The sequence below is a fragment of the Camelus bactrianus genome, chromosome 16 (assembly GCF_048773025.1).
Source record: "Camelus bactrianus isolate YW-2024 breed Bactrian camel chromosome 16, ASM4877302v1, whole genome shotgun sequence".
NCBI classification, from domain to species: Eukaryota; Metazoa; Chordata; class Mammalia; order Artiodactyla; family Camelidae; genus Camelus; species Camelus bactrianus.
In genome coordinates this window covers 5,974,872-6,002,453 of record NC_133554.1, presented here as the reverse complement: position 1 = coordinate 6,002,453, position 27,582 = coordinate 5,974,872, and the positions used below count along the sequence as shown (strand labels likewise).

At 48.4% G+C, this 27,582-nt stretch overlaps 1 protein-coding gene across 9 annotated transcripts in view; it reads right to left on the bottom strand.

Annotated features, from left to right (window-relative positions):
• Positions 1 to 27,582, bottom strand: part of GAS7 (growth arrest specific 7) — a 184,419-nt gene that overhangs the window by 48,505 nt on the left and 108,332 nt on the right. For 7 of the 9 annotated variants that reach the window (XM_074342186.1, XM_074342187.1, XM_074342193.1 and 4 more), the window contains exon 2: positions 18,284 to 18,404. In XM_074342186.1, coding sequence (XP_074198287.1) covers positions 18,284 to 18,404 — 121 coding nt within the window. Of the gene's footprint in view, positions 1 to 18,283; positions 18,405 to 23,458; positions 23,483 to 27,582 lie in introns of those variants that run through there. The other 2 variants (XM_074342194.1, XM_074342195.1) reach the window with 1 other exon arrangement.

The window sequence follows — 27,582 nt, the reverse complement described above, 5'->3', positions numbered from 1 at the left end:
TTAAATAAACAGTAAGCAAGGCAGGAGTTAGTAGCTCTAAACAGTCACTTCTGGACTTCGTTTCCCCTTGCTAAGACTGCATCTTGCTTGCATTACATGTGTTAGCTTCCAGTGGGAAAGACCCAGGCCACTGGTCACGGTGATTTGCCCTGGGCCATCTGTAAGCCTGGGCCCCCTCCCTTTACCCTCTCCCCACTCTGCCCCACCCACCAGAGGACTCCTGTTCCTGATTGGTCAGTTTTCTTGGTTGGGTAGTGGCTCTCTGCTGCCCCCACTGGGGGCCTGAAATTAACACAACATTGTAAATCAACTATACTTCAATTAAGAAAAAAAAAGAAAGAAAAAAGGGTGTCTTATTGAGCCAACCAGGTGTGGGCAGCCGTCGGCCAGCTCAGAGAGATTATGACCCCTGCTGTATGGCTGAGAAAACTAGGTAGGTATTGAGAAGAAAATCTTATCAATTCAAAGCCTGGATGCTCAGGATTCAGGCCCTAAGCACAGCTACTTGGCAAACCCCAGTCTTGTTTCCCAAACTTGTTCGCTCACCAGGATGATTGGAGCTGCCTGCTAAAATGACAGATTTCCAGACCTTGTGCCCAAAGATTCTCATTTAGCAGAACTTGGGTGGAACCCAGAAGTCTGCATTTTAACAAACAGTCTCAGGGATGAACCAGAGGCCGGGAAAACTGGTACAGTCCATGGTGAAACATGACAGGAACCAGCCACAGACTGGGAGGTACCAGGATGAGACAGAAACCCCAGGGGAGGGGTCAGCATCAGGTGTGGTAGGAGGTAAGATGCATGGTAGCAATGTAGGTAACTCAGGGAACCCCCAAATGCCATTTCCACCTCAATTTTCTAAAAATAGCAGGTTCATAACATCTGTCCCCAGAGAGTCCCTGCTTTGACATGTGGCTTTGTTATCTTAGTTCCTGCGGGAGCCTTATGAATTAGAGTGAGAATTACAGTGATTACCACAAACCCTTTAGCATGACTGAGTCCTTGGAGTTTTTCCTAGAAAAGGAGAGGGAAGAAAGCACTACAGTGAAGGAAGCCAGGAGGGAAAAGGCACCAGGAGGGAAAAGGCACCAGGAGAAGGTTCTAGTGAGTGTGCAGCATGGCGGGGGAGGTGCTGCAGCAAAGTCTTATCTTAAGCCCCTGAGGGCAGAGTCCTGAGTCAGGACAAGAAGGGTGAGTTTTCTGCAATCCTGTTCCCAGGTGGTGCTTGGCGAGGACGGAGCTGACAGATCAGGGCCAGCAGGATATTCTCAGCCTGGCTGGGACACTCACGGTCCTGTGTGCGCCCCATCAACATCATTCAGACTTTCTGAGCACTAACTATGACCCGGCACCAGGCTTAGGGAAGAGATCTGAGAACCCACTGCATCGTCTCTGCCCTCAGGGAGCTGACAGCAGGGGCGTGTGGCTGACTCTTCTACCTCAGCTGTAACGTCTGCCTTCAGATCCCACCCCACCCTAGATGTGCTCTGAGGGCAGGGACTGCGTCAAATACATGTATCCCTGTCTCCCTGGCACCCAGTACAGCAGGCACTCATAGGGGTTTGATGAATCAATGAAGATTCAGTTCAAAGAGCTGTTAGAAGTCAGTCTAGTTACACGGCCAATGGCTGACTTTAAAAATGAGTGAGTGAGTGTGTGTGTGTGAAAAGACAGAGAAACAAATGATAGGAAGGCAAAGAAGGGCTGGAAGGGCAGATAGCACACCAATTCCCTTCACACAGTATGAATTACAGATCAAGCAAGACGCCCAGTCTAAAAAGAGCCAACACACACACAGGTGACTCACAGAAAAATAGTTACAAATGATCCATGAGGAAGAAAATGATGTTCCTTTTCACTCAGGATCGGAGAAGTGCAAATTAATAAGATAAGACACTTTTTTTCACCCACTAGGTTGCTAGTCTTTGAAGATGAATAATCCCTCATTAGCAAGGATCTGGAAAAACAGGTTGGGAATCTCTCTCTTCAAAAGGCAACACGCATCATTAAAAAGTCCACAAACGATAAACGCTGGTGAGGGTGTAGAGAAAAGGGAGCCCTCCTACACTGCTGGTGGGAATGCAGTTTGGCACAGCCATTTTGGAAAACAGTGTGGAGAGTCCTTAAAAACTGAAAATAGACTTGATCCAGAAATCCCACTTCTGAGCATATATCCAGAGGAAACTCTAATTCAAAAAGATACATGCACCCCAATGTTCATAGCAGCACTACTTACAATAGCCAAGATATGGAAGCAACCTAAATGTCCATCAACAGATGACCAGATAAAGAAGGTGTAGTGTGTGTGTGTGTGTGTGTGTGTGTGTGTGTGTGTGCGTGCATATATATATGGAATATATATAAATGGAATACTACTCAGCCACAAAAAAGAATGAAATAATGCCATTTGCAGCAACACGGATGGAACTGGAGATCGTCATACTAAGTGAAGGAAGCCAGAAAGAGAAAGAAAAATAACATATGATATCACTTATATGTGGAATCAAAAAAAAAAAAAGACACAGATGAACTTATTTACAAAACAGGGTCAGACTCACAGACAGAAAAAGTTATGGATACCAGGGAGGAAAGGGAGTGGGGAGGGGTAAATTGGGAGTTCAGGATTTGTAGATACTAACTACTATATATAAAATAGATAAACAACAAGGTCCTCTCTGTAGAGCCCAGGGAACTATATTCAATACCTTATAATGGCCTATAATGAAAAAGAATAGGAAAAGGAATATAGGTATGTATAAATAAATCACTATGCTATACATCAGAAATTAACATAACATTGTAAATCAACTATATTGCAATTTTAAAAAAGTTAAAAAAAAAAAGGCATCGTGGAGATAGCTATCAAAATCCGAAATGCACATACCCTTTGACCTAAATAATCACGCTAGGTGTGCAATGATGTAAGTATAAAGATATGCTTTGGAGCACTTTTTGCTGAAGGGAAAACACTCCTGAGAGACAACACAAATGTCCGCCAATAGGGGACCAATGATGCTGCGTGGAAGGGATGGCGTTCTGTGCAGCTGCTCCAGCAAATGAGGTAGACCTGGGAGACGCCGACAGGCAAAGCAACTCCAAAACACCCTGCTAAGTGCCGGGTGTACCAAAGGTTCTCAGATGCTTTTATAAAAGCGCCTAAATTAAAGGGCCATGAATGGAAAGCTGCAGAAAGAACACACAAGAAACATCTGATGCTGATTAATCCCTAGAAATGAAACCAAAGTAAGAAGGCTCTTTTTTTTTTTTTTTTTAATAACAGTATAGCCCATGTGAATGTTTTCCCAAGTACATGAGAACTTCCCATGAAAGAGAAATAAACTGTGCAGTGCTGGTGCAGGAATAAAACGACAGATCTATAGAAAGGAAAAGAAAAAAAGAAAAAGAAAACCCAACAAGAAACAGACCTAAGTGGACCAGTTTAGCGCATGGTAGAGAGGTGCATTTCAGGCAGCGGTGAAAGGCTGACTCAGTCAGTAAATGCTGTTAGAACAACCGGCCAATGGTTTGAGTAACAAAGAAGGCAGATCCATTTCCTATGTTATTTTCTGAAATTAAATTCCATCTGGATTTAAAGCTTTAAGAGGGGTGAAAATTCCCAGCCTAAAAGAGTGGTCAAGATAATATTACTCTTTTGTTGTTGTTGCTAAAGGTCTTTAGAAGTGTGACCTCAAAAGGCAGAAACTGTAAAAGGGAAAAGACTGGCTGTCCATAAAAACAGAGTTTAGAAAAATCACAATCAGAACGATAAGACATTAAAAAAAATTAAAACTATGTGCCACTATGATCAAGACCCCTTTCTAAGAACTGTCTAAACCTCAGGGCTCCTCCTGGGCAGACCCACGTGTCAAGGGTGTGCCAAACTGGCCATTGCACTTGGACCAGCATCCCCTAGAATAGGACTTGGGGTGGATATCTCCTACCATCTGCAGCTGTTTTCTGCTAAACAGTTGCTAAAGAAAAAAGGCAAATCTGCAGAGAAAAATACGTATGAAGCAAACCCAGAGGAAGAAGGAGGCATAAGACATGAGGAAGTCCCAGAGACCCAGGATAAACAACGCAGCTGATTTTCGGTTCTTAAGTGGAGGCTTCTGGGAGATGCCCCATATCCTTCTAGTGAAAGTCTTTTTTTTTTCATGAGCTAGTCTAGGTAAGCTTCTGGTCCTGTAACAAAACAGCCCCTGCCCACAGACATTCTCCAAACTGCACTGCCCTGTGAATGGCCTATGCCAGCCCCAAGGCCATTAGATCCACATCTGGAATCTCCTTCTGTGACCATGCTGACTTGTGATTTCTTAACAAGCCCCCAAGTGGGATTTCCATACCCTCCTAAGGAAAAAAATCACACTGCTCAACTGTTGAGAAGCTCCTCTACCCACAAAGTGGTATGTTCTACTCTTACATCATCTTGTTTTGTTTTCTGAGAAAACTCAGCATTTATGAACTTCAATCGTTCTGCATCACTAATCCAGATTTAGAAGACTTTTTCCAGTAAAAGGTGTGACTTTGTATTTATAAATAATGCTCGAAATCACTCGGAGTGTTGCTTTTCACAAGCTGGAGGAAACTGTCAGAAAGAGCTAAGGTTATTTTGGGAAACAGAACTCAGCAATAATCTCTCTGAGGTGCAGCCACAGAGGCACTTCCCAGCCCGCTGGATTCCCAAGGAAGGCCGGCCATCCCCTGCCCAAGTCACAAAGGGCCCACAGCCCCTGCAGGTGCACAGAAGTCCTTCTTGTGAATCAGCGCCACGATGAACTGGTGTAGACATTCTGGGCAAAATGAGTTCTTCTCAAACGTCAAGAAAAGGTATTCAGGATAGACAAGACCACGCCAGATGGGGAAAAAACAGGTAGCATTTTAGAGTTGAATGAAATAAGATGCCTCGGGAAAACTGCAGGAGCAGGTTAAAAAAAAAAATTCTGCTCTGCAAAGAAGCCCCAGAACACTTGATCCACTTAGGGGAATTCAAGAGCGCGGGGAACAGAGGCGGCCTCCAAGGTGGGGCTCCTCCAGCTTTACAGCGTCACAGCATCACCTGGAGGGCTGGTCAAACCACAGAACACAGCGCCCATCACGGTGTCTGATTCAGGAGGTCTCGGGTGGAGCCTGAGAAACTGTATTTCTAACAGATTCCCAGGAGCTGCTGATGCTGCCGGCCTGGGGACCCCACTTTGAGAACCACAGACCTAGAGGAAGAACGGGGAAGGGCAGAGTTCCCTACAACTTTGGGAGGTGGGGCCATCAAAAAAATTTTTTTGAAAGGTACAACAATCAAACCAACCCACGAATTACTACTCCTGACTTGAAAGAAAGTGTCCACTGCTCACCCCTTCCCTCCAAACAGGCGGTGCTGCCCAAAACCGCGGCAAATAATCAAGTTGTCTGGAGACATCCAGAGAAAGCCACGTGAAGCCCACAGGGCAGGTGCTCTGAGAGTGAAGAAGAAATCCACCGGGACCCCAAACACTCAGGATGTCACAGAAGCCCCCGAGAGTCCCCCTCCATCTCTAAAGTCCACTCGCTGAGAAAGCTGTGCATCCGCACAGCCGTAATAGGAATTCACTCTTCACGCGCAAGAGCTGAGCCCGCTGGGCGGGGATGTGGTGTCCAAAAGCACCGTGTGCTCCCTGCCCCTTCTGTCCTGCTTCCCAAGGCTGTGCCCCTGCTCTGTCTTCTCCATACCTTTCCCGGCAGTGTCTCCCCCATCAGCACATATAGTTTTTATATACCAGCAGCAGAAAGCAAGTGAAGTCTTCATGTGAGGTAGGGGCAGAGAGAGAAAGAAGAAAGGGAGGAGGGGGAGGTGGGGGAGGGGGGGGAGGGGGAGGGGGGGTCTCCTTGACTCCCAGCCCAGCACACCCCTCCTTCTGTGGCAGACATCACGTGGCCTGGCATCCTCGGACACCCCTCACACCATATGAAAAAGGCCCCTTCTGGCTCCCCTTTGTGCATCTCAGCCCTGGAAGAGCCCCCTGAACACAAGACCCCCTCTTCAGAGGGGCAGAGGAGGGTGGATGTTGTGCTGGGGAAGGGGAAGAAAGATCTCTGGCGCTCAGCCCCGGTCTGCTCCTCTGTTTCAGAGAAATTATTTTTACCCTACTTAATACAAGTAATGCAGGGCCAGGGAGAAAACACTGGAAAACACAGGAAAGTCAAAAGAGAAAATAAAATTCCTCCTTAGTCCCACTGCTCAGAAAGAACCATGGTGAACAAGCATCTCCCTCCACATCTAAATGCCATGGTACCTCATGAGAGTGGAGGCCACTCCGGGCAGCAGGGTCAGGGACAGAGGGAGGCGGTGGCAGGGAGCTGGGTCCTGTCTGCATGGCCACGGGTCTACCCCTAGAAAATACAGAGCTTGGAAGGGGCTTTCAAAAGCATCTCCTTTAGAGATGGGGGCGCTCGAGACCAGGATGCAAATAGGAACTGGTACGCCAGGCAAGGGCAGAGCTGGAGCCATGACCTCCAGCCAAGTCCTCTCTGGTGTATTCAAGAGAAGCATCATAAGTATCTGGAAATTGATTGCTTTATTAGGGTCTCTTTTCTGTGGCTTGTACTAAAGGTTTCCTGCAAGCACTTCTCTGGGAATTATCAGAATTCTGGTACCCAAGGCAGCTCTTTTAAACCAGAGCCTACACCCCATATGCACTGTTAGGTTGGAAACACAACAGAAAAGCAGGCTACCCTTCCTGCTGCTGGTGCTACCTGACCCTTAGGCCAGGTGTCTGAGACACGGATGGCAGACTGCTCCATCCCAGGGCCTTGCGGAGGACAAAACATCACCTGTGTGGCTTAGCAGTGCCCAGAGGTGATGAGTGGCATGATATATGTGGGAAGGGTACTGGTTTCCTGCGCTGCCCGAACAAAATACCACCAACCTGGCAGCTTCAACATCAGAAATGCACTGTCTCACGGTTCCAGAGGCTGGAAGTCGGAGATCCAGGTGTCAGCAGGGTGGGTTCCTTCTGAGGGCGGTGAGGGAGAATCTGTTCTAGGTCCCTCTCCTGGCTTCTGGTGGTCTCGGTCATTCCTTAGCTCATAAATGGGCTCTCCCGGTGTCTTCACATAGTCTTCCCTCTGTGGGTGTCTGTCTCTATGTTCAAAATTCTCCTTTTGGCGAGGATCCAGCATATTGGATTAGCATCTTAACCTGATCATCTGCAAATACTCTATATCCAAGGTCACCTTCATGGGTCTTGGGGGTTAGGACTTAAACTTCTTTTTTTTTTTTTTAACATTTTTTATTGATTTATAATCATTTTACAATGTCGTGTCAAATTCCAGCGTAGAGCACAATTTTTCAGTTATACATGAACATATATATATATTCATTGTCACATTTTTTTCTCTGTGAGCTACCATAAGATCTTGTGTATATTTCCCTGTGTTATACAGTATAATCTTGTTTATCTATTAAACTTCTTTTTTGGGGTAAGGGGATTGCACAGTTCAACCCATATCAGGAAGCAAAAGGCTGGAGCTGGCTGGGAACTGTAGGACCCCCGAGTGGAGGCTGAGCTAACTCAGGGAGTTGATCTGGGTTGCAGGCAAGAAAGTCCAGACAAATGAGAGACAGAGGAGTCTGAGGATTCAGCAGCAGAGGGTCTGGGTCTGTGGCAGGACCAGAGGGGCAGCCAGGAGCCCAACCACCAAGGAACAGGGGACAGCTGAGCCCCAACCCTAGCGCACATGCCAGCAGGCATCCAGGCAGAGTGCATGAGTGCAGTTAGACTGGTTGCTCTAATAAGTGAAAATTTTCTGTACCAGTTGGAAAACTGCTTCTGCTCTGATCTCTCCACTCCAAGTATCCACAGTCACCAGGACCTCCCCATTAGGTCCCCACAGGGCCACTAAAGTCCTAATGCCTGGGGAGGGGGCAGAGAGAAGTACCCACCTCCGGCATGTTGTTCCCACCATCCATCCCTGTGCCAGACCACCCATTACCGGGGCTATTTCTTCCCGAGCTGAGGGCATCTCTGGGCAGATGGGCACACTAACCACAGCTGGCAAGAGGGCAGAGCTTCATTCAACAGGAACACCCAGGGGGCCCAGCCTATGATCTGTTGAAGGACAGCAAGACCCTTCAGGGGAGGCTCTCAGTGCCCCGTGCACAGCCCAGCGCCCCACTGCCAGGGAGTGGCAAGCAGTAAACACTCATCTCGCATGAGTAACTTCTCACCCCATTCTCCTCCCACACCTCTTGGAAGAGCACTGCCTACTTTGGAATCCAGCTTGGACTGAAATAACAAAAAAGCTGTTCCCCGACTCCAAGATCTTCCTCCAATAGTGAAGATCCGATCGCTGGGAAACCACGCCAGCTTTCCATACGGAGGCACGTTCCCCAACGGTGGTGGGTGATGAGCACGGTGGTGTGGCAACTCCTGGTCTCATAGAATCTTAGATCCGGAAGGGACCTTCAGAGGGCTATTCAGGCAGGAAAGGAAATTGACTTCAATCCCCAATCTCATCTCCACCGGGAAGCACTCACGTAGCCACTCGCATCCTGCTCGCCCACACCACCCCTGCAAGAAGCCATCCATCCAAGTGGATGTTAGAAATGGGCAGAGAGAAGGCACTGAGCAAACACTTTATTGCCTGATAATCAATTCACACAGTCCTTGCCCACTCACTTATTAGAATATGACTTATGGATAATTTCCATTTTTGCCAAGAGTTCCACTGGCTCCATGGGACCTAACCCTTTAAAGAGCGAGGACGGTTACCTCTGCTGAGACTGCCCTTCCCTGTGGACCCCGACTTCCTGCTGCAGTCACATGCTCCCATTCTCCCCACGGACACACTTACGGGCTTTCCGGAAGCCCACAAGAGGCGAAGCTTCCTGAGCTAATATGTCAGGTGCCCGTAAAAGCTCCAAGAATACAGCAGAGCATGGGATGAGTCTGAAGGTCCTTGTTGAAGCTAACCAGTCAGTCCTTTCTCCCCAGATTCTTGAATCTCATGCCTGGTCCGCTTTCATAATCTCCAATTTCCAAGTTCATTTATAAAATAGCTTCCCAGCTTTCTGTCTACTACCAGTTCTCCCCTACAATGCTTGCTGGGAAGCCAGGAGGCTCCTTCTGAACAGAGGTCAAAGCTCAAGCTCCCACAAGAGCCAGACACATAAGATGCTTGCACGAAGCCAACTAAGTAAGAAGAATCCGGAAAGGTGGCGACGTTCTCAGCTTCACCCAGTTGTATTCAGGCAGGAAGGTGGGTGGGATGTAGTCACACCTCACGATTTTTCAAAATGAGACATGTATTTGGGTGCTTGTGGGAAAACTTTCAATTTTTCAATGTTGGCAACTCGTCGAACATCTTTAAGGACTGTGGACGCAGAATGAAATGCTTCTGTGGACAGCCTCTGGCCTCAAGACAACACAACATGTGCCATCTACTACACCTCAGTCTTCGCAAGACAGCCTCCCTGGATCTAGAGGTCCTGACCCTGCCCTGCCTGATGCCACCACACTCATAGGCACTACGATGCCACTGCCCTTGAAATGCAATTGTCACAGACCAGCATGTTGTTTTTAACAAGAGTTCAAACCAAGCAAATGTCATTCCTTCTGGGTGCACAGCTCACAGTCAGCTTGTACTTTCTTTGCTTTTTAACTAATGGATGTGGGTGGGTCTAATGACTGGTATAGATCTGGCCAATCTGCATGGGTGGATTAGCCTGACACGGCTAGATTAGGCATTCAACACAACCCGATCCCACTGACTCACTAGGCCACTGGACTCTGCAGTGTGACGAATGAAGGGGGCACAGCCTTCCTGACCAAAGCAGAGGCAAGCGAGGACCCAGGCTACAAATCTCCAGAGAAGAGAAATACGAAGGCAGAAACCGTACAGCTTCCTTACGTCTCCAGGGACTGAACTGTTTCACTGGACTTCACGTTCCTTGAAGGCAGGGGTGGTGTTCAGTCTGCCTAGATGCCAGAGTGCTATGCAGACGCGGACAATGAAGACAGTACAAGCTCACAATTCTCTGACTTAGCTGCAGCTAGAAGCAAAGCTGAAACAGGAGTCCATAGGTTTTTTATTTTTCCCTAATGGCAAAAATACACTTTTTGAGATTAAAAAAAAATTGTTTTTTGAGCTATTGACTCAAAAGCTTTGAAATTATAAGACCTGCCACTACATCCTGTTATGTTGGTAAGAATAAATGCTAGAAATAGCCACAAGTCAGCTACCTTGACAACACTGAAGACTATAAACATTAGCCAGGTGAAGGGCCTTTCTTGGCAGTTTTATACTCATTCTGTGCCCTGTCATATAAAACTGAGTTATTCGTCTTCAAGTCCCTCTTCCATGAGATTCTACTTTAAAGACAATAGTTTATGGTTATATAACCTTTAACCTTAAGACCAGAATGCATGTTTACTTGTTTAAAGAAAATTTTATTTTTGCATTGGATTTCCATTAAGAGAAAATTGGATTTAAACGGACTCTTTAGCTTCAGAATATCTGATCCACTGACCATGCTGCCATCAATCTGGTTGTCTCCTTGCAAGTAAAAAAATAGGTGATGACTATTTAAAAAGACTTACAATTCTAAAGCATAAATTTTTACTCCTACCAAACAGTAGATTCCAATTCAGTAGGTCTGCAGTGGGACTTGTCTATTGATATTTTTTCAACAAACTCCCTACGTGCTTGTAATACCACCAAAGTTTGGGAAACAGGCAGAAAGAATGCCCCAGCTGAGGCATCTAAGGAATTGTTCTGGAAGGACACCAGGAAGGTCACCAACTCGCCCACCCTCCCCAAAATGCCTGTTTTTATTGTGATTTAATTTATCTACCATAAAATTCACTCTCTAAAATCATACACTACAGAGGCTTTTAGTATATTCACAGAGATGTGCAACCATCACCACATCTAATTTTAGAACATCTTCATCACCTCAAAAGGATCCCTCTTACCCATGAGAAGTCACCCTTTCCCCCTACTCCCTGGAAACCACAAATCTACTTTCTGTGTCGATTTGCCTATTCTAAGCATTTCACATAAATGGATTCACACAATATATGGCTTTCTGTGTTCTGGCTTCTTTCACATAACATGGTATTTTCAAGGTTCACTCATGCTGTAGCATGTACCCATTAATACTTCACTCCTTTTTATGGCTGAATAATATTCCATTGTGTGGATAGAACACACCTTATTTATCCATTCATCTGTTGATGGACATTGGTGTTGCTTTTGATTTTTGGCCCTTATGAATAAAGCTGCTATGAACATTTATGTATGAGTTTTTGTGTGGACATGTTTCCAACTGTCTTGGGTGATAACTAGGAGCAGAGCTGCTGGGTCATATTCCACACAGTCCTTTTTGTTTCACACCTGAACCATTCGCTAATTGGTGACTCCAGCTCACAGTCAAAGAGGATAGTTCTTACACTGCTGACCAATAAGTAGTCTTTTTCAAAGTAACTCCAGCAAGCAGTAAAATTATTTGTCCCCTCTGTCTTTTGATTTTAATGGGTCATCAATTTACAGGCAGCGTAAATGGCTCTCTAACCCACTTGGCATTTGCAAAACTCCAAGAGATTACCCGTCTTAAAAACTGCTGAGAAATGAAGGATGTGTTGTATGCTTAAGTGTTACCCTAAAACTACAAATTAAAATGAATTCTCTGCAAGGAAAAGCAAAACCCACACAGAAACATACTAATAGTAAGATTTAAGGTCTAACAGCCTTCCATTAAGACTCCATCAAAGAAAAATAAGAAAGCCAAATTAAGAAACATGTATAAACACACACACACACACACACACACACACACACAGAAAGAGAGAGAGAGAGAGAGAACTAATCCAATCAACAGAATGTGCCAATTAAAAGCATCTTTTTACTAAAAGCGTCTTTTTAATCTCACATTTGTTCAACACAGATGGACAGAAGAAAACAGATCAATGTTTTTGCATGTAGAAGCGTCTCAGGGCAACTTTTATGAACAGGGAATTATCAGGGCTGTTCTATCTGGGGAGTTAGAAAAGTATCTAATTGCTTGTATCAAAGAAAAGCTCAAAGAACGCTTTAAAAAGTGTTCTACAGGAAAACTTATCCAGAAACTCACATTAGCTCCTGGTATAATAAAGTTAAATGGGAATCTGCTCATTTAAAGAAAAATTAAAACAAGAAATCAAGAGAAGCACCACCTATGTGGCAGACGAATCTAAAAGCTCAAATCCTGGCTTAATCCTCCAAGCTTTACTCACAAACATAATAAAACATTTATACAGATGAATTCTTTGTCAAAAGAGTTTAAAAACAATCCCCAGGTCTTCTGGGTTTCAGTTGATGCTCTAAAAAGACAGTTATGTTTCCCTTAAAAGTAAAAAGTTATTTCAGATCGTTTTTTCTACTAATCCATGAACTCAGTCATCCTAACTGCAAATTAAGTCACCACTCCCCATGCCCATCCTCCTGGATACTGAGGCAAACAAGAAAGGATTAGAGGACAGCAGACCCAGGCATAGCTTGGCCAAGGGAAGGCCAAGGAACTCTGACTGAGTCCCTCTACCATGTAGGGGACTCCATTCCGCCTGTGTGAAATCAGTGGGCTCTACTTTGCAGAACCATCAAACTTTTTCTTCTAAAGGCCAGAGAGTGACTACTTTGGGTTTGGGGAGCTACATGGTCTCTACTCAGCTCTGCCACCTTGCTGCAGCAGCAGCCTTTGGCAACAGGTAAACAAAAGAGCACAGCTGTGTTCCAGTAAAACTATTTACAACAATAGGCTGCCAGCTGAATTTGGCCCAAGGGCTATAGTTCACCAACCTCTGTGTTGGATGATTTGGAAGGTTCCCCCTAGGATGACTGCAGAGTAAAAGTCATTGGCCACCTAAACCCTATACATAAGCAAGTCCTCCAGGTCAGACGGTGGAGAGGGTCGCACAGCACTCAGCGCTACAGGAGCCTTCGGGCTGGGACAGACATTGGGCCTTCCCTCAAGTGTCCATCGACCGCCTCCTTCTATTTTGGTTGGTATCTCACCCATGCTCCATTGACCATCCGCCTTGGGCTTGAATGAAGCATCACTCCATAGGGGTGGAATTGGAATCAGGCTTTCCAAGAGACTGCTGGGGGAGGGGAGGTGGCGGGTGATACAACCCCAAAATGTGGGGAAACAGCTCTCCAAGCGGAGGAGCTTGGCCAGTGGGAAACAGGAGATGAGAGGGAGGTGAGCAGGTAAAACACCTCTGCTCTCCTATGGACTATTCCAAGGCATGGCTTCTCTCCGCAAACATTCCAGAGAAGTGAACACACCTACTGAGTGACCTGCTGATCTCTCTCAGCTTACCATCAATGCTAGCCAAAATCATGGGGCATCTCCCTTTGCCTCTCTTCCCCATCTCACCTGCTCTCACTGCTCTGGGCTTATACCTCCTAAATAAGGTATTAACACTTAATCCTTGTCTCAGGCTCTGCTTTCTAGAGAAATAGGGCTAAGGCGCCACCCTCCCAACAAATGATCCTCTTTCTTTAGAAATGAAAGACATAGATAAATGAAACTATCCCTTCAAGATCCCAATGGTCAAATATATCCTAAACAATAGCTAAAAAGTCGGTATCTCTCCAAAAAGAGGACCTGAATCCCTATGATGCTATCACTATTAAGTGATTAAATGCGCGTATCTGGCCTTCCAGTTAGAAACAGAACAAAACAACTTTGTTTCTGTATTTCTTGAAATGCAGTTCTCTGTTACACAAATAAGAGGTGCCCCTTAACACTAGCTTAGGTGCCTGAACAGGATAGCTAATGATGATAGCCAGACATCCAGAAACTAAACACAACCCTAATTTTTGAGAATAGAGTCAACTTTAGGTGCAACAAAGCACTTTCCAAGACAGTGTAGTGCAAGCAATTTCCTGATACCAGAACCCCTGGGGTTCCTGGGGCCTCAGCTCAGGACTGCCCTGAATGACAAAACACCCTGGAGAGCCATTAACCATGGGGAGATAGGGTAGATGAAGGCTTCCCAAAGTCATGTAAAGCATGCTCTGATGGCCTTGCTGAGTTTATATGAAATCAACAGCATCACTGCATTAACTTACCCACCGAAATTTCCTGTTAGCCATCTGGTCCAACACCATTTATTAAATAACCTGTGCTTTCCCCAAGGATTTAAAATATTCACCCCCTACCCTCCACCATAAATATGATCTGTATTTCAGTCTGTCTTGACAATCTTTTCTCCTTTGCCTTTCATGACACTGTCTGCTCTAGGATGCCTCACAGCTCTGATAATTCTTTCAAAGCCTCCTCTGACCGTCCCTTAAGTGTGGTTCTGCAGGGCTCTCTACTCCATGCCTGCCCTGGGTGGTCTCCTGCATTCTCATGACTTCATTTCTCTGCTAATGAAATGCAAATTCTGGGCCACCCGTGCCTGTGCAGGTCGTTCACCACACAATAGGGCCAGGCCAAGAGGCAAATGAGGGAGAAACCCATCCTGCTCTCTGCCCGCAGCCACACGGCTCCCCAGAGTCCTGTCTCTGGCCCAGACACCCCCTGAGTCACAGACCTATCCATCCAACATAGGCTGACCATCTCTCCCTGAATGCTCCACAGGGAACTGTACACCAACATGGATTTACGTCCTTTCTTCCAAACCTGTTCCTCCCTCATGTCCCTGTTCTCACTGCACTGCTCCAGCACACAAGGCAGAAAATGTGGAGGAAGCTGAGAGGTTCCTCTTTGCGGGACCCGCCACATCCCATCTGACAGATCCTACCTCCTCCCCTCCCGCCACAGCTGCAGACTCGGCCCTGACCTCATTACTTCTCCTCCTATCGGGTCTGCCAGGTCCCTGCTCACCATCACATCACCCTTCACTCTGCTGCACGAACAACCTTGCCACAACATTCCGATGATGTTAAGCCACCACTCGGAAACCTTCCATCACTTTCCAGGCCCACAGGGCAAAGTCCCAAATCCTCAAAGGGCCCTATGGGGTCTTTAGCAACTCAGACTGAGTCCCTCTGTCTCTCTGCTCCTCACCCAGGCCAGGCACAGCAGCCTGTCCCCTGCTGTCCGGCTTCTGCTTGTGCTGCCACCGCAGCAGGGACGACTGAGACGAGGGCTCCCTCTTCAGAGATTTGTCTGCTGCCCAGATAGAGCTGACGACCCCATTCCTCGAGCCCCTAGATTTCCACGCTGACAGCCACAACACGTGCTGGTGTCTGCGCCTCTCTGCCTGCACTAGAGTTGCAGTGACTGAAGGCGGAGACGGCCTCTGGTTCGGTTTTGTGTCCCTAGCACTGTGAGCATCCCCATACAGAAAATCCTAAATGGATTTGAAACTAAGCAGATTAGCCAGAGCAAGGGGATACAAATGTAAATTGAGCTGTCACCTCGTTGTATCTGTACATGGTATAAAAACGGGGGGCAGAGTGCCTAGCGTGCCCCAGGACCCTCTGCCAAAGAAACGATGGGGGATTAAGGGAGACTAGAACAGTTTGGAAGAAAGGGAGAAATGGCCCGTGGCAGCTTAGAGCCAGGCTCTGCGTCCTGGGCAGTGGTGCGCGGCTCTGGCCCGAGTCACACGGTGGGAGAGGTTCAAGAGTTGGGGCCCAGAGGTGGATGCAGCTGGCCCAGTTGAAAGGAGACATGAATGCCTCCAGGAGTCAGGAGGTCAGATAAGCATCTGCATGAGGCTGTTCTGATAAGAACTTCCCCGCAGAAAGGCAGTCAGTCTGATTCAAAAATTTAAAAAGCAGCCCAGCAGCCAAACATAATAGGTCTGAAGAGATCCCAGAGGAGAATCAGAAAGACAGCTGGGCTGCCAAGTCCCTTTAAAGAGCAAAATCCTTCCTGTGATATTTAGGGTCCACACGATCCTTCCCAACATGACTATCTTTGCTGTCAATGTCAAGAAGGACTTTCCCAACCCCAACTCCTTCCTCATGCTCCCTGTCTCAGCTGAAGGGCACCTCCTCCTCCAGGAAGCCTCCCCTGACCTCCCAGGGTCTCCCTGGGACATGCTCTCAAAACACCCTGCCTGGACTTCTCTCCTTCACAGCCCTGCTCAAGACTGTCATCAAACACAGATTCATTTAAAGTCTGCTTCCACTCTAAGGCGGCAAGCACTTGAGAGCTGAGCCCGCTTCTTTTTTTTATTACTATATCCCCAGCATCCAACACTCTGCCTGGAACAGATCTGAGGCCCAGTAAATGTTCGTTAAACAAATAATTCAATCAACCAAACAGATAAAAAATGAATTAAACAATGAATTAATAAAGCTGGCATGTGTCTAGAACGCAAGACTGAAAGCCAGGATTGCGGCGAGCACATGGGAGAAGGTGGGGAAGGCTGGGCAGGGGATGGCAGACAGCCTGGAGTGGCGTTGGCAGCCATTATGGCCTGTGGGCCAACCCTGGGCCACTCTGTTATCATACAGGCGGGAACTCCTTAACTAAGACCCTTAGTCTTTGACATTTTTAAATGGTTGAAAAAAGAAGCCAGAGTTACCTGAAATTCACGTTTCAGTGTCCATAAATAAAGTTTTATTGGAACACAGCTGCACCTGTTGGTTATTATCGTCTACAGCTGCTTTTGTGTGACAGTAGTAGAGCTGAGTAGCTCTGACTGAGATCCCATGAGCCTCAAAGCTTAAAATATTTACTATTTGGCCCTATACAGACAAAATCTGCTGACCCCTGGCCTGTGTCTCAGGACCCACAAGACAGGGCTGACCCATGGCACATGCTAACATCTGGGCTTCAGGAAAAAAGTTTTCTGATGTCTGGTAACGTAAAATGCGACTTAAATATCCCCTTAAAAAAGGGGGAACTAGTTAAATTAAGGAGAGCATACACTAGCAATGGACTGTTCTATGGCTGTTTTGGAAAAATGAGTTCGACTTTAGAAAGCCACTTTTACCTCATGCCCCTTTGCTCCAGAGTGACTCACTCAGGACATGAAGCCAAATTCTTAACGATCTCAGCATCACATGGACCAGTTCCTGCACTTTACAGATGGGGCACTGCACATAAACACAGTTTCCTCTGAAACTTCAAACTCTGATAACAACACAAAGCTGCTCGTGTGTTTATTTTGAGGAAGCTTATGATTAGAAAGGTCAGAAACAGTGCTACTTCCCTTTTCCTAGAAACCCCGGTTACCTTGTCAACGAGAACAACCCCTTGAGCCCGCAGAAGGCCGGGTTGCCAGGGAGTATAAACAAACCCAACACCCCGAGTGGCAGCTGTCAGCTGCTTTCTCTGCGGCTCTGGTCTAAACAGCAGCTGGCTCTCCTGTCACCAGGTCCCCTCCGAGTGCAGGTTCACAAACATCACTCATGTCAACGGTGCCGTCCGGTGGAAAGGTGGCCATCAGTCAGGTGGGCACAGGCGAGGGAAGTGACGCATCAACAGGTGCATCTGGGAAGGACCTGGCGTTCTGCCCGGGCACACACCTCTGTGAGGCCCACCAAGTCTAACTTTCTGTGTTTTCCTCTCTCGTGGCAATTTCCCTGGGGAGTCTTGGAGGTCGAGAGACAGAGTCGCTGGCTGGGTTTGCTCTCCCCAGCCCAGGACCACAGCCTGCACACCTTGTATAAATCCTGCCGCTCCTCCTTCTATAACCCTTCTCTGGCCTTCTTGCAGGTCACTCTGCAGCCTACCTGCTAGGATCCTGGTGTCGCCGTGAAGGCCCAGGAAGCCCACAATAATTGCGGGCAAGGAGGTACGAGCCTAACTCAACTCAGAAATGCACAGAGAACTTCTGTTACAGGTTAGAATAAATCATGAAGGAGCCCCAGCATTTCCCAAAGAACATTCTAAGAAATGCCAGCCAGTGAGATACTTCAGGGAAGAGAGAGTGATGCTGTGGTGAAATTAGGAAATCCTCACTGTCGTTAAGCCCTGCTCAGGTAGCCACTAGTGCATCCCAGGTTCCAAGAGATCGTGTAGTAGCTTAACCTGTTTAACTTGACTTAAACCAGCTGTGCGCTGTAGACCCCTCTGAGATCCCAGTTTGGAAAACACAGCCCCAGACCATGAAGCTGAGTTCCACAAAGATGCCAGGTGGTCGTGGGGTTCCAAGGATGACCCTGACCTTGAAGGGCACCCTTCCCCACCCAGGAGCGGCCCCCTCCCACCCAGCCCGGCGGGGAAGACAAGATCTCACTGCAGGTAGACTTCAGAAGGAAAAGGCTAAAACCCAGGAGGTGGAGGAGGGAGGGGAGAAACGCCCCCCACCCCCGACAGAGGACCCAGGAGCTGGCGCAGGACGCTCCCCGGAGCGAGACTCACCGTTGGTGGCCGTGTTGACATAGTAGCGCCGGCCCTGGGGGGACAAGTAGCTCTGCCAGCCCGGTGGAAGGACGAAGGTCTGGCTTTCCTCTCCCGGCGGAGGGGGGACCATTCCAGGCTTCTGTGGAGGAGGAACGGAAAGGTCACACACATGTGGCATTTTTTGCAGCTGTCTTTCAACCAGGAAGTCAGAGGCAGATAAAGGCTCCTTGGTGTGTCTCGACGTTGAGGGGCGTGTGGCCCACAGGCCTCCCTAGGGGAGGTCACCGTCCACGTGTGTGTTTCGGGGGTTGCCTGAGCGGGAGGAGCCCTTGATTTTCAGAACGACCGGAGAAGGGACAGCTCCCCCCAGAGGACAGAGGAGATGCCAGTCAATTAGCAGAGCTGAGCTTTCTCCTCCTGGCCGCTAGAAACCCACTTACAGGGCTCCCACTGCGGAATCTGAAAATCCCCAGGACCACCGAATTCAGCAGCAGACGAGGCCCAGGGCCTGGGGTGGGAACCCCCCAGAAGTAATTAACGCAAGTCGCAGCGGACTTCCATAACAAGTCCGGGAACTGATGAAGGGCTGGGTGGGTTTTTCCTAATCTAGTATCCAAATCACTCTGGCAAGGAGAACTGGGAGTCTGAGTGGAAAGAGGCTTCCTTTCCATTGTACGCACTTGTGTACGGTTTAATTCTTTTAACCATGCACAGTAGTACTTTTCTTTAAAACAAAATGAGAGAAAAATATGTAACAGAGGAACGAGATGCAGATACAAAGGCTGAAACAGACAATTCCTGGTGGTGGGATGACAGGGAATTTGTAGTCTCTTCTTTTTGCTTCTCTCCTCCACCTAAATTTCCTTCAATAAACACAGAAATAAAAGTTGTTAGCTCAAGAACATTTAAAGATAAGGAAAGAGGGTCCAAATGAGCCCATTCAATTGCTGTTCCTTGCGAAGAAAGAAAACTGACTAAAATCAGAATTCCAGCCACACAAGAAGTGCTGTCAATTTCTCAACAAAGATGGACTAATAATAAAAAATATTAAAGCTCATCAGCTCTTCCCAAGCATCCTCAGCATCCCCCAGCGAGGCCTGCAGAGGCGGTTTCCAGTCACTAAGGACCCCTACTTAGGAAAATAAGAGACTGAAAGCCAGCAGTAGAGACACACAGCTCCCAGACTGCTCTCGGCTTTCTGAAGCTGCGAAACCACAAGCGTCCGCTCCCTGTGGTGTGCCCTGCACGCCCTCAGCGGGATCAGACCAATCCTAGCTGCTCCTGGGACTCAAGTAAACAGCCTCCCCGTGGCCCTCTGCGTAGTCACGGTGCGTGTTTCATTACGAATTTTCACAATTTAATTAAAAGCCCTCCCCCATGCCCCAAATGCTTCTGTCTCCCACACACCTGTCAACCCGCAGTGCCTCTCTGATTCCGTGTGAAAGGCTGGCTTCTAAAGACGGCAGCCAGGAGGCCTCCTCACCAGCAGGGCACATTCACCGAGCCCAAGCACACACCTGAGCATGTTTACCTGGGCGTCTAGACACTGCTCTCGCCTCTCCCGATCGACGGGTGGTCAAAATACATGCAAGACCAATAGCCCTATGATGAGCACAGGGCTTGTACATATAAAATATCCCACGTGCAGGAGGTGGACCTTTTGGGTGAATGGAGTTGGGCGTAAAGTAGGAATGGGAAGGTCTTGGCTTGAGAGAAGAAGTCTAGAACCAGGTTGCTTCTGCTTGAGTTCAGGTAACTTATAATCTAAGAAGAGAAGGCCAGATGGGTGCTTGTCTAAATAACCTGGTAAGAAATGAGAACTTGTTAAGGGGTGTTAACCAAGGGTCAGAGATAGACACGGCCAGAAATAGGTGGCCGAGGAGAGAGGGACCCAGAAGCACAGTGAACCAGCCCTGTGGCCTCAGGCTCACTTAATCCTGACGCGACCACATAGCCACCATATGACCCGGGGAAATGACTCACCCCACCTGCCTATTGCCACATCTGTGAAATAGAGGATGATGGTATTAGTCCAGCTGTAGAAGATGCCATGGAGGTTAATAACCAACTGGGGACCTAAGGCAGTGACTGTCACCATCGTACTCAAAAAAATGGGAGTTCCAGCCAAAAGGGGACCATTTGATGCCAAGCTTCACACAGCCTCTGCCTCCTGTGATGGGAAGTTCAGGGGCACACACCCAGCCTCCACCCAACTCTCACAGCAGCTGAAACATCACCATTCACAGTCACTTCCCTGAGGTGTCTGTTTCCAGGACTACTCAACTTAAAAGGCAAACACATACCCACAGGGGAGGCTGATGGGTTAAGACGCTGACTCACATGCTCTGGTGAGAAGGCCTCTCCTTATCTGGGCTGGTGGACGGAACCTGCCTGACTCTCTGGGTCCCACCTGCGGAATCGATCAATGAAATCCATCCCATCTCCACAGCTGGGTGGTACTTTTCTCTTTAGAATGACTCCAGTTAATTTACTTAATTCTGTAGGGTCAGAGCAGCCCTGCTTTCCAACTAAGGACACTGATGACCAAGGAGGGGCTGTGACTGCTCCGAGGTGTCCCCCATCTAGGAAACGCAGGACCTTCGGAAGGTACCTGGAGGAGGCATCTCTGATGCCGAGCCAAGGAGGGTCAAGAGGTGCTGACAGAGAGAGGGGGCACCAGGGCCAACTCAGCCAATTTCCTAATGTGGCCATTGTGGCAAAGATGGTCCCCAAATCCTCTCTAGCAAGGTCCCTGCTCTGCCTGCCATCTGTGCTCTGCCACCACCCTCCAAGGCCGCCACAGTCCCCTTGCCTTCTCCCCTCTCCCAGATAGAAGTTATTCCTGTTGGCTGGCCTGAGATAAGTCAGGGGTCAAAGACATGGAGACAACTGGGTACATCCCAAGAGAACTGGAAACGGAGCTCAAACACTACACTTACACACACATGTTCACAGCAGCGTTATCCACAATCACCAACAGGCAGAAGCAACCCAAGTGTCCATCAGCTGATGAACAGACCAAGCGAATGTGGTGTATCCATAAAAAGGAATATTCAGTCAGCAAAAGGAATGAAGGGCTGATATGCCCTAACCCACGGATGAACGGTGAAGTCACACTAAGTGAAATAAACTAGACACGAAACCCCAGATTCTGTGTGATCCCATTGACATGAAATGCCCAGAACAGGAAAATCCACAGAGACAGAAAGCAGATTAGTGGTCTCCAGGGACTGAGGGAGGGGGAAGATGGGTACAGGGTTTCGTTCTTGGGGTGATGAAAACATTCTGGAACTAGATGGTGGTGATGGTTGCACAAAACTGTGAATGTATACAGGTCATGGATGGTAAATTTTATGTTATGTGTATTTTACCACACACACAGTTGGCTTCCCCACCTGCAGGCCCTCATCCAAGAGGCCCAAACCACCATGGTTACCTCACTTGTCATGGCCGTGGACGGGCAGGCCTCGTGGGAGAGCTGCCCCACAGCCGTCAAGGGGATTCAGCTGAGTGACTACCCAGTAATTAAGGTCTCTGCCAAACCTATTCTTCTAATTACTTTTCTTCCAAGTTCCTTCCAAGTCAAATCCTCCCCTTCCCTTCCCTAGTCCTGTGGCTTCTCCCCTTCCATTCTGGCATCTCTTTCCCATGGGAATAGGAACTAGACGCAGTGGTGAGGCTGGCCCAGGGACTGGGGGCCCCGCGTACAAGGAACAAGATCAGAAGGAGTGGGAGTCGAGGGAGATGAAGACAGTTTACTCCAGCTCAGAAATTCTTAACCTAATGCCCAGGATGGCTGTGCGGGAATTAGAAAACGCTGTCTCTTCCTCCAGATAGGCCAGCCCCCTGAGTGCAAGGCTGGGTTTCAGCCTCCTTGACTCCCTAGTCTGGGCCCCCTTGTTCAGTAAACAACCTGCTCAACTGCACATGACAGCCCATCCTCTGAGAATCGGAAGAAAATGATGGAGCTTCTGCCCCAGCAAATGAAGGCAGGTGAACACGTACTCACTCACCCTATTTCCTATGGAATAGCAAGAGTCTCTAGAGCACTCCAGAACTCCAGTCTCAGGTACTCAAGAAACATCTGAGCACAGATCCCATGTGTGGCCGTGACAGTGACACTCACCGCTCACCAAATGCTACAGCGCACAAGGACTGGGCCAGGTGCTTTACATACTTATCTCTGATCTTCACCACAAGCCTACCACACAAACACCATTTTTCTTTCCCGTTTTAGAGTGAGGAATCTGAGACTCAGAGTTTAATATCTCACCCAGTGCTGCACAGCTAATTAAATGGTAAAATCAAACATGAAAATACTAGCTTTGTCCTAGAGACTTCTGTCCAGTCATCCAAATCCTGGCTACCCTCAGCCTGTCTCTCCCCAGCTGTCCATGAGCAGCTCCATGTCTTCACCTGGACCACCTGACATCCCAGCTCCCACCGAAGGAGGATGGCAACTCATTCTCCTGCCTGTCTCGTGGTCTCCAAATGAGCATATGCCTTCCAAGGAGATGGGCAGAAATATCACCACCCACATCCAGGCAGTCACGTTCCCCGGCTGCGGGTTGACTTCCTTGTCTCCTTACTTAAAACAACACAACCGAAGGAATTTTCCTCTTAATGATGGCTACTGATTTCCCCCGGGGTGGGGGTGGGTAGAGCAGGCAAACAAAGGGAAGTCACTCAGAGATTAAAAGCAAATCCCCCTACAGCAGTGTTTCTCAGAGTGTGGTCCCTGGGACACCCAGTCTTTCCCCTGGGATGTGGGTTAAAGTGTAGATTCCAGAGCCCTGACTCACACATCAAATCAACCTGTGTCTGGGACGCCTGCTGCCTTTTAACAGGCATCCCAGGTGCGTCTATGCTCTGTGAACTCAGAAGAGACTGGTCCGCGGCTTTAGAGGGGAGCCACTGAGAGAAAACATCACTTCTGACACCAGAACTGCGAACAGGGAAGTAATGATTTACAAAAGGACAGTGTATGGCTGCATGGCTACTTATTAAAGAAAAGGCTCTAGCCCCTAGCCCAGACCCTTCAGATAGACTATTTTAAGAGAGACTTGATCTTGTGTCTGCAGCCCTCAGGCAGTAGCAACCCCACACTCCACTCCCCACAGCCTCCACCACAATTCAAGTTCAACCCGGAACTCCTTTCCCCTCAGGAGACTTCTGGGAGCACCTGATTCCTACCTTCTGCAGCTGTGAGCAAATGTTATTCGCCAATGGTAACGGGTGGTCTTCAGATACTGGATTTCACAGCCGGATCAGACAGTTTTAAGGTCCTCCTATTCCACGTCCTCTCACATCCCAAACCCAGAAGCAATAGGAGCTCTAAAGAAAGGCATATCCACGGGGCCCCACACCCCCACTCCCCCCACACCCAGATCTATATATAACAGTGCTGAAGTTGTCAGCCTAACGAGCCACTTTCTGGCAGACCCGTTGCCATGGCAATGACTGCTAATGAGCCCGCTGCTGTGATTGGCACGGCTTGAAGGCTTCTCCACAAAGAACTCTCCAGCAACTTCTTCCTTCCCCAACCACACGGCCAGCTGGGATACCTGGGAGCAGCCAGGACCTGGCTGGGTGTGCCTGGGAGCGCCTGGGAGGCATGGGTCTCTGGGAACTGGTTTGTTGGTGGTGCGCCCGGAGCAGTCCAGACCCAGCGGCCAGGAGTGGCCTCCACTGTCACTTAACGTGGGTCAGCCAATTAGTGACAGGGCTGCAAGGGAGCCACCAAGAAGACCAAGTCCTGGCTGGGCAGGAAACTGGAGAGTCACGTCCTCCCCATGCCTTTCTGCCGGACACCTGTTTAGGGTGGAGAGATTCCTGTGCAAAGCCAGGAACGGCTACCCAAGGATAAATGAGCTCCGACTCCAGGTTGAAGACACAAGGCAGAAAGCAGGGCCTCCTCCCACACCCACGCCGCAAGCCTCAGGGTCTGTGTCTACACGAATATCGGGCACCTTGCCTCGGTCTCACAGGTGAGAGTACTGTTCTCTCTGGCTGCCTTTCTATCCATAGAGAGCGACTCACAGAAAATAGCTGGGGGAAGAAGGAGGGGACCCATGGCAACAGCACGATGCATTTTGGGAAGTATAGTCCTCACAAGCAGTTTTACAGGCTGGTGGGGAGAGGATGGACACTGGCACCATCTTCACGTTCTTCTAGGGGTGAGAGATCTGGAGACCTGGCCAGAGGGAGGAGGAGGACAAGAAGTCACACAACAGAGAAACAGACTAAGGTTCAGGAAGGCAAGGCCATGTCCATCTTGCTCCTAGTGTTAGTCTCTGTTCAGTACCCAGAAAACTGAATGGATGGATGGATGGATGGATGAATGAACAAATGAAAACTGGGAATTGTAGTAGCAACTGGGCTTTAAACAGATGTGAGAGGCTATTTCGCCAAACAAGTAGGCAGAGAATGGCAGTCCATGCAGTGTGTGTGCCCTACCTGTGAGCAAACCCCAGCTCTTCACGGATCTGAGTGAACCAACTGTTCAACTTTGAGTGCAGGGAGGTGGGGGAGACAAGATAAGAAAGCGTTTAAGTGCAGAAAATAGACCGAGGAACAGTATCTGAAAGCCTCAGGAGAAGCACAAACTTCTACTTGAGAGCTCATCTGGTCTCAGAAAAGAAAAAAAAAAATTCCAGGAAACCATTCAGCAACCTCAAAAGTGGGCAGGAAGATACAGCATCCATCATACAAAAGCAAAAAGTCATAAGGAGAGAACAGATACAAAAAAGGCAAGATGGTTTAAAAAAAAAAAGATATCAAAGAAGGACAGGATATGCTCCAAACTGTAGGGAAATTTAAAAGGTAGTAACAGGAGGAACATCCACATTGGTTACAATAGAAGACAGAATTCGTACTGCAGAAAGGAAAAAGAATTATGCACAGAACAAACTTACGAACTTTTTTCCCCAGAATGCAAAGGAAATGGGAAAACATGAAAACAGAAGCGACAGAAGATATGGATGTTGTGCGTTCCTGAAGAAGTGAACAGAACAAAAGCTGTGACAGAAAAGAAACTATAAAGGAAGGTTAATGGGGGAAAAGAAAACTTCCCTCAGCTCAGAGAAGACGCGCACGCGGCGCGTGGAAGGTCCTGTGCGGCTCCAGGCAAAACGGGTTTTCAAAGCCCAACAAGCAAAGCCCTTCTAACAATACGTTTACACAGCAAAGATGAGGCTGAAGTCCTACAACTGTTTAAGTGGGAGGAGGGCACCTGCCTCCAATAAAGCAGCAGAAATAAGCCTCAGGCTCCTCCGTGACCACAGTCCCAAAGACAGCCCCGTCTGGATTGTTAACGCAGTAACACGCCGACCCCTTCCTCTGTGGCCCCCATGTCTTTCACGAGTGAAAGCGATGGAAATACCTTGCGTTACAGACAAGGGTTCAGGATATTTACCACTCGTGTGGTTAGGAGATGCACTCCACCTGCCTGAAAGATTAAAATCATCACAGGTGAAGAAGGAAGACCTCCAGTTCAAAAGGGCCAGGGCTGAATACCAAAAGCTTTAAAAAAAAAATGTGTACGTCATCATCACAAACCTAGTTACAGAACATGTGTATGTGTCACTATTCTCAATATATAGCATAAAAAATGAAATAGTAACCTGTATCACGAGTTCCAGGTAATACTAGAAAAGGTCACGGGGTGGGAGGGCAAAGTGAGGACACCAAGAGGAAGGAAGCAGGTCCCGCTCTCCCTTTCCTCCTCTCCCCACCCGTGCCGAGCCTATCAGGTACCTGCTGGTGGCTCCCCTCCTCTGGCTTCTGGTATCTGCTCTCCTCTCTTCCCCAGAGGAGGACACGTTTGCAGCCAGAGGGAACACAGTTCTTGGAGACCAAAGACCTTCCTCCACAGGGAATCCTGAGCCCTGGAGTCCATAAAGTTGGACAGGTTGGGACCGAAGCGTTTTGCTGGATGAGGGAAAGCTCCTAGGGGCCCAGGGCTTCCAGAAGACTCAGTTGCACCCTCTGTTTGCCTTTGGAAGTTCTCAGCGCTCAGAGAAAACTCTAACCACTGCCCGGCCCGAGTCTGAGCTGTTCTGCATCCCTTCATCCACTCTGCTTAGACGCCTGGTGAAAGGGGATTTAACCATAAGGCTCACCTCCAGCCTTTCCCAGCAAGAAGCCACAGAGCCATGGGGACACCATTCTCCCTTCCACTTCTCTGCATGCAGGATTCCTCAGCAAGCAAGACTGACTTAGAGGTTTTGCCAGAACCTTCCATGGGGATCCTCACACCCCCCTATCTATAAATCACCTGGTTGGCAGGGCTGCCTCTTGGAGTCCATTTGAAAGGAAATATCCAAACCAGGCTCTCCGCACTTAAATGCAAATGTCCCAGAACTCTTCTAAACCCGGTACCCAGGCATCCTCAGGCCTCGCTGCCCAGAGTGGATGGGTGGATGGGCTCACATTCACAGCAATAATCCACATCCCTCTGGCTTGGACCCCCCTCCCCCCACCCCACTTCCCCTTGCTTATGCCAGATGTTGTATCCGCTGCTGAAAAGCCTCCCAGGATGACACCTACAAGTGCCCAGACGGGGGCTCACTTGGACTCCCCAGCTCCATTCCCCACGAGCATCTGCCTTGCTCTTCCTTGCCTGCATCAGCTACCTTCTGCAATCCCCCACGCGACTCTGTCACTGTCCTCCATCCACAAAGCTGCTAGAGGAAGCCTCGCCCTGTGGCTGCCGCTGGTGCCCACTACGAGAGGTGGACGTCAGTGCCCTGGGGGTGCCCGCATCCACCAAGCTGCCAGCCCTGGGCCTGCAGGCTGAACCGCTTTGAGCATTGCAAACATGTCTCGCTCCTGGAAGACAGTCCAAGCCACTCTGCATCTCCATCTGCAAGCCCCCAGTGCCTCCCTGGGGGCCAATCAACTCACTGGGCCTGTTTCTCAGGACTCAATAGGCAGAGAACACAGAACAATAAACTCTGTATTTTCTGACCCCAAAAAGGAAGAGGATGATCTGGTTAACCAGGAATTTTGATTAACACAATTACAATGTAGTCCATGCAAGGAGACAGGAAGTCAACCCTCGCAGGAAAACTTGCTAAACTGGAAACCATGGGGGTCTCCACCGGGGCAAGGATGGATGGAAAAGTTTTGTAAACAATACCGTGAATTACAAGAATGAGCTGGAATGAATGAACCCTCCTGGTTCGGAAGCTATGCCATGGCCGTGAAGTGTCTGGGGGCCAAGCAGCAGGGGGGCCAAGCAGCAGAGGGGCGGGAAGGAATCGATCGTGTAGGAAGTGGCTTCCCCGTGGGCCCTGGGTACCTTCCTGCATGAGCCC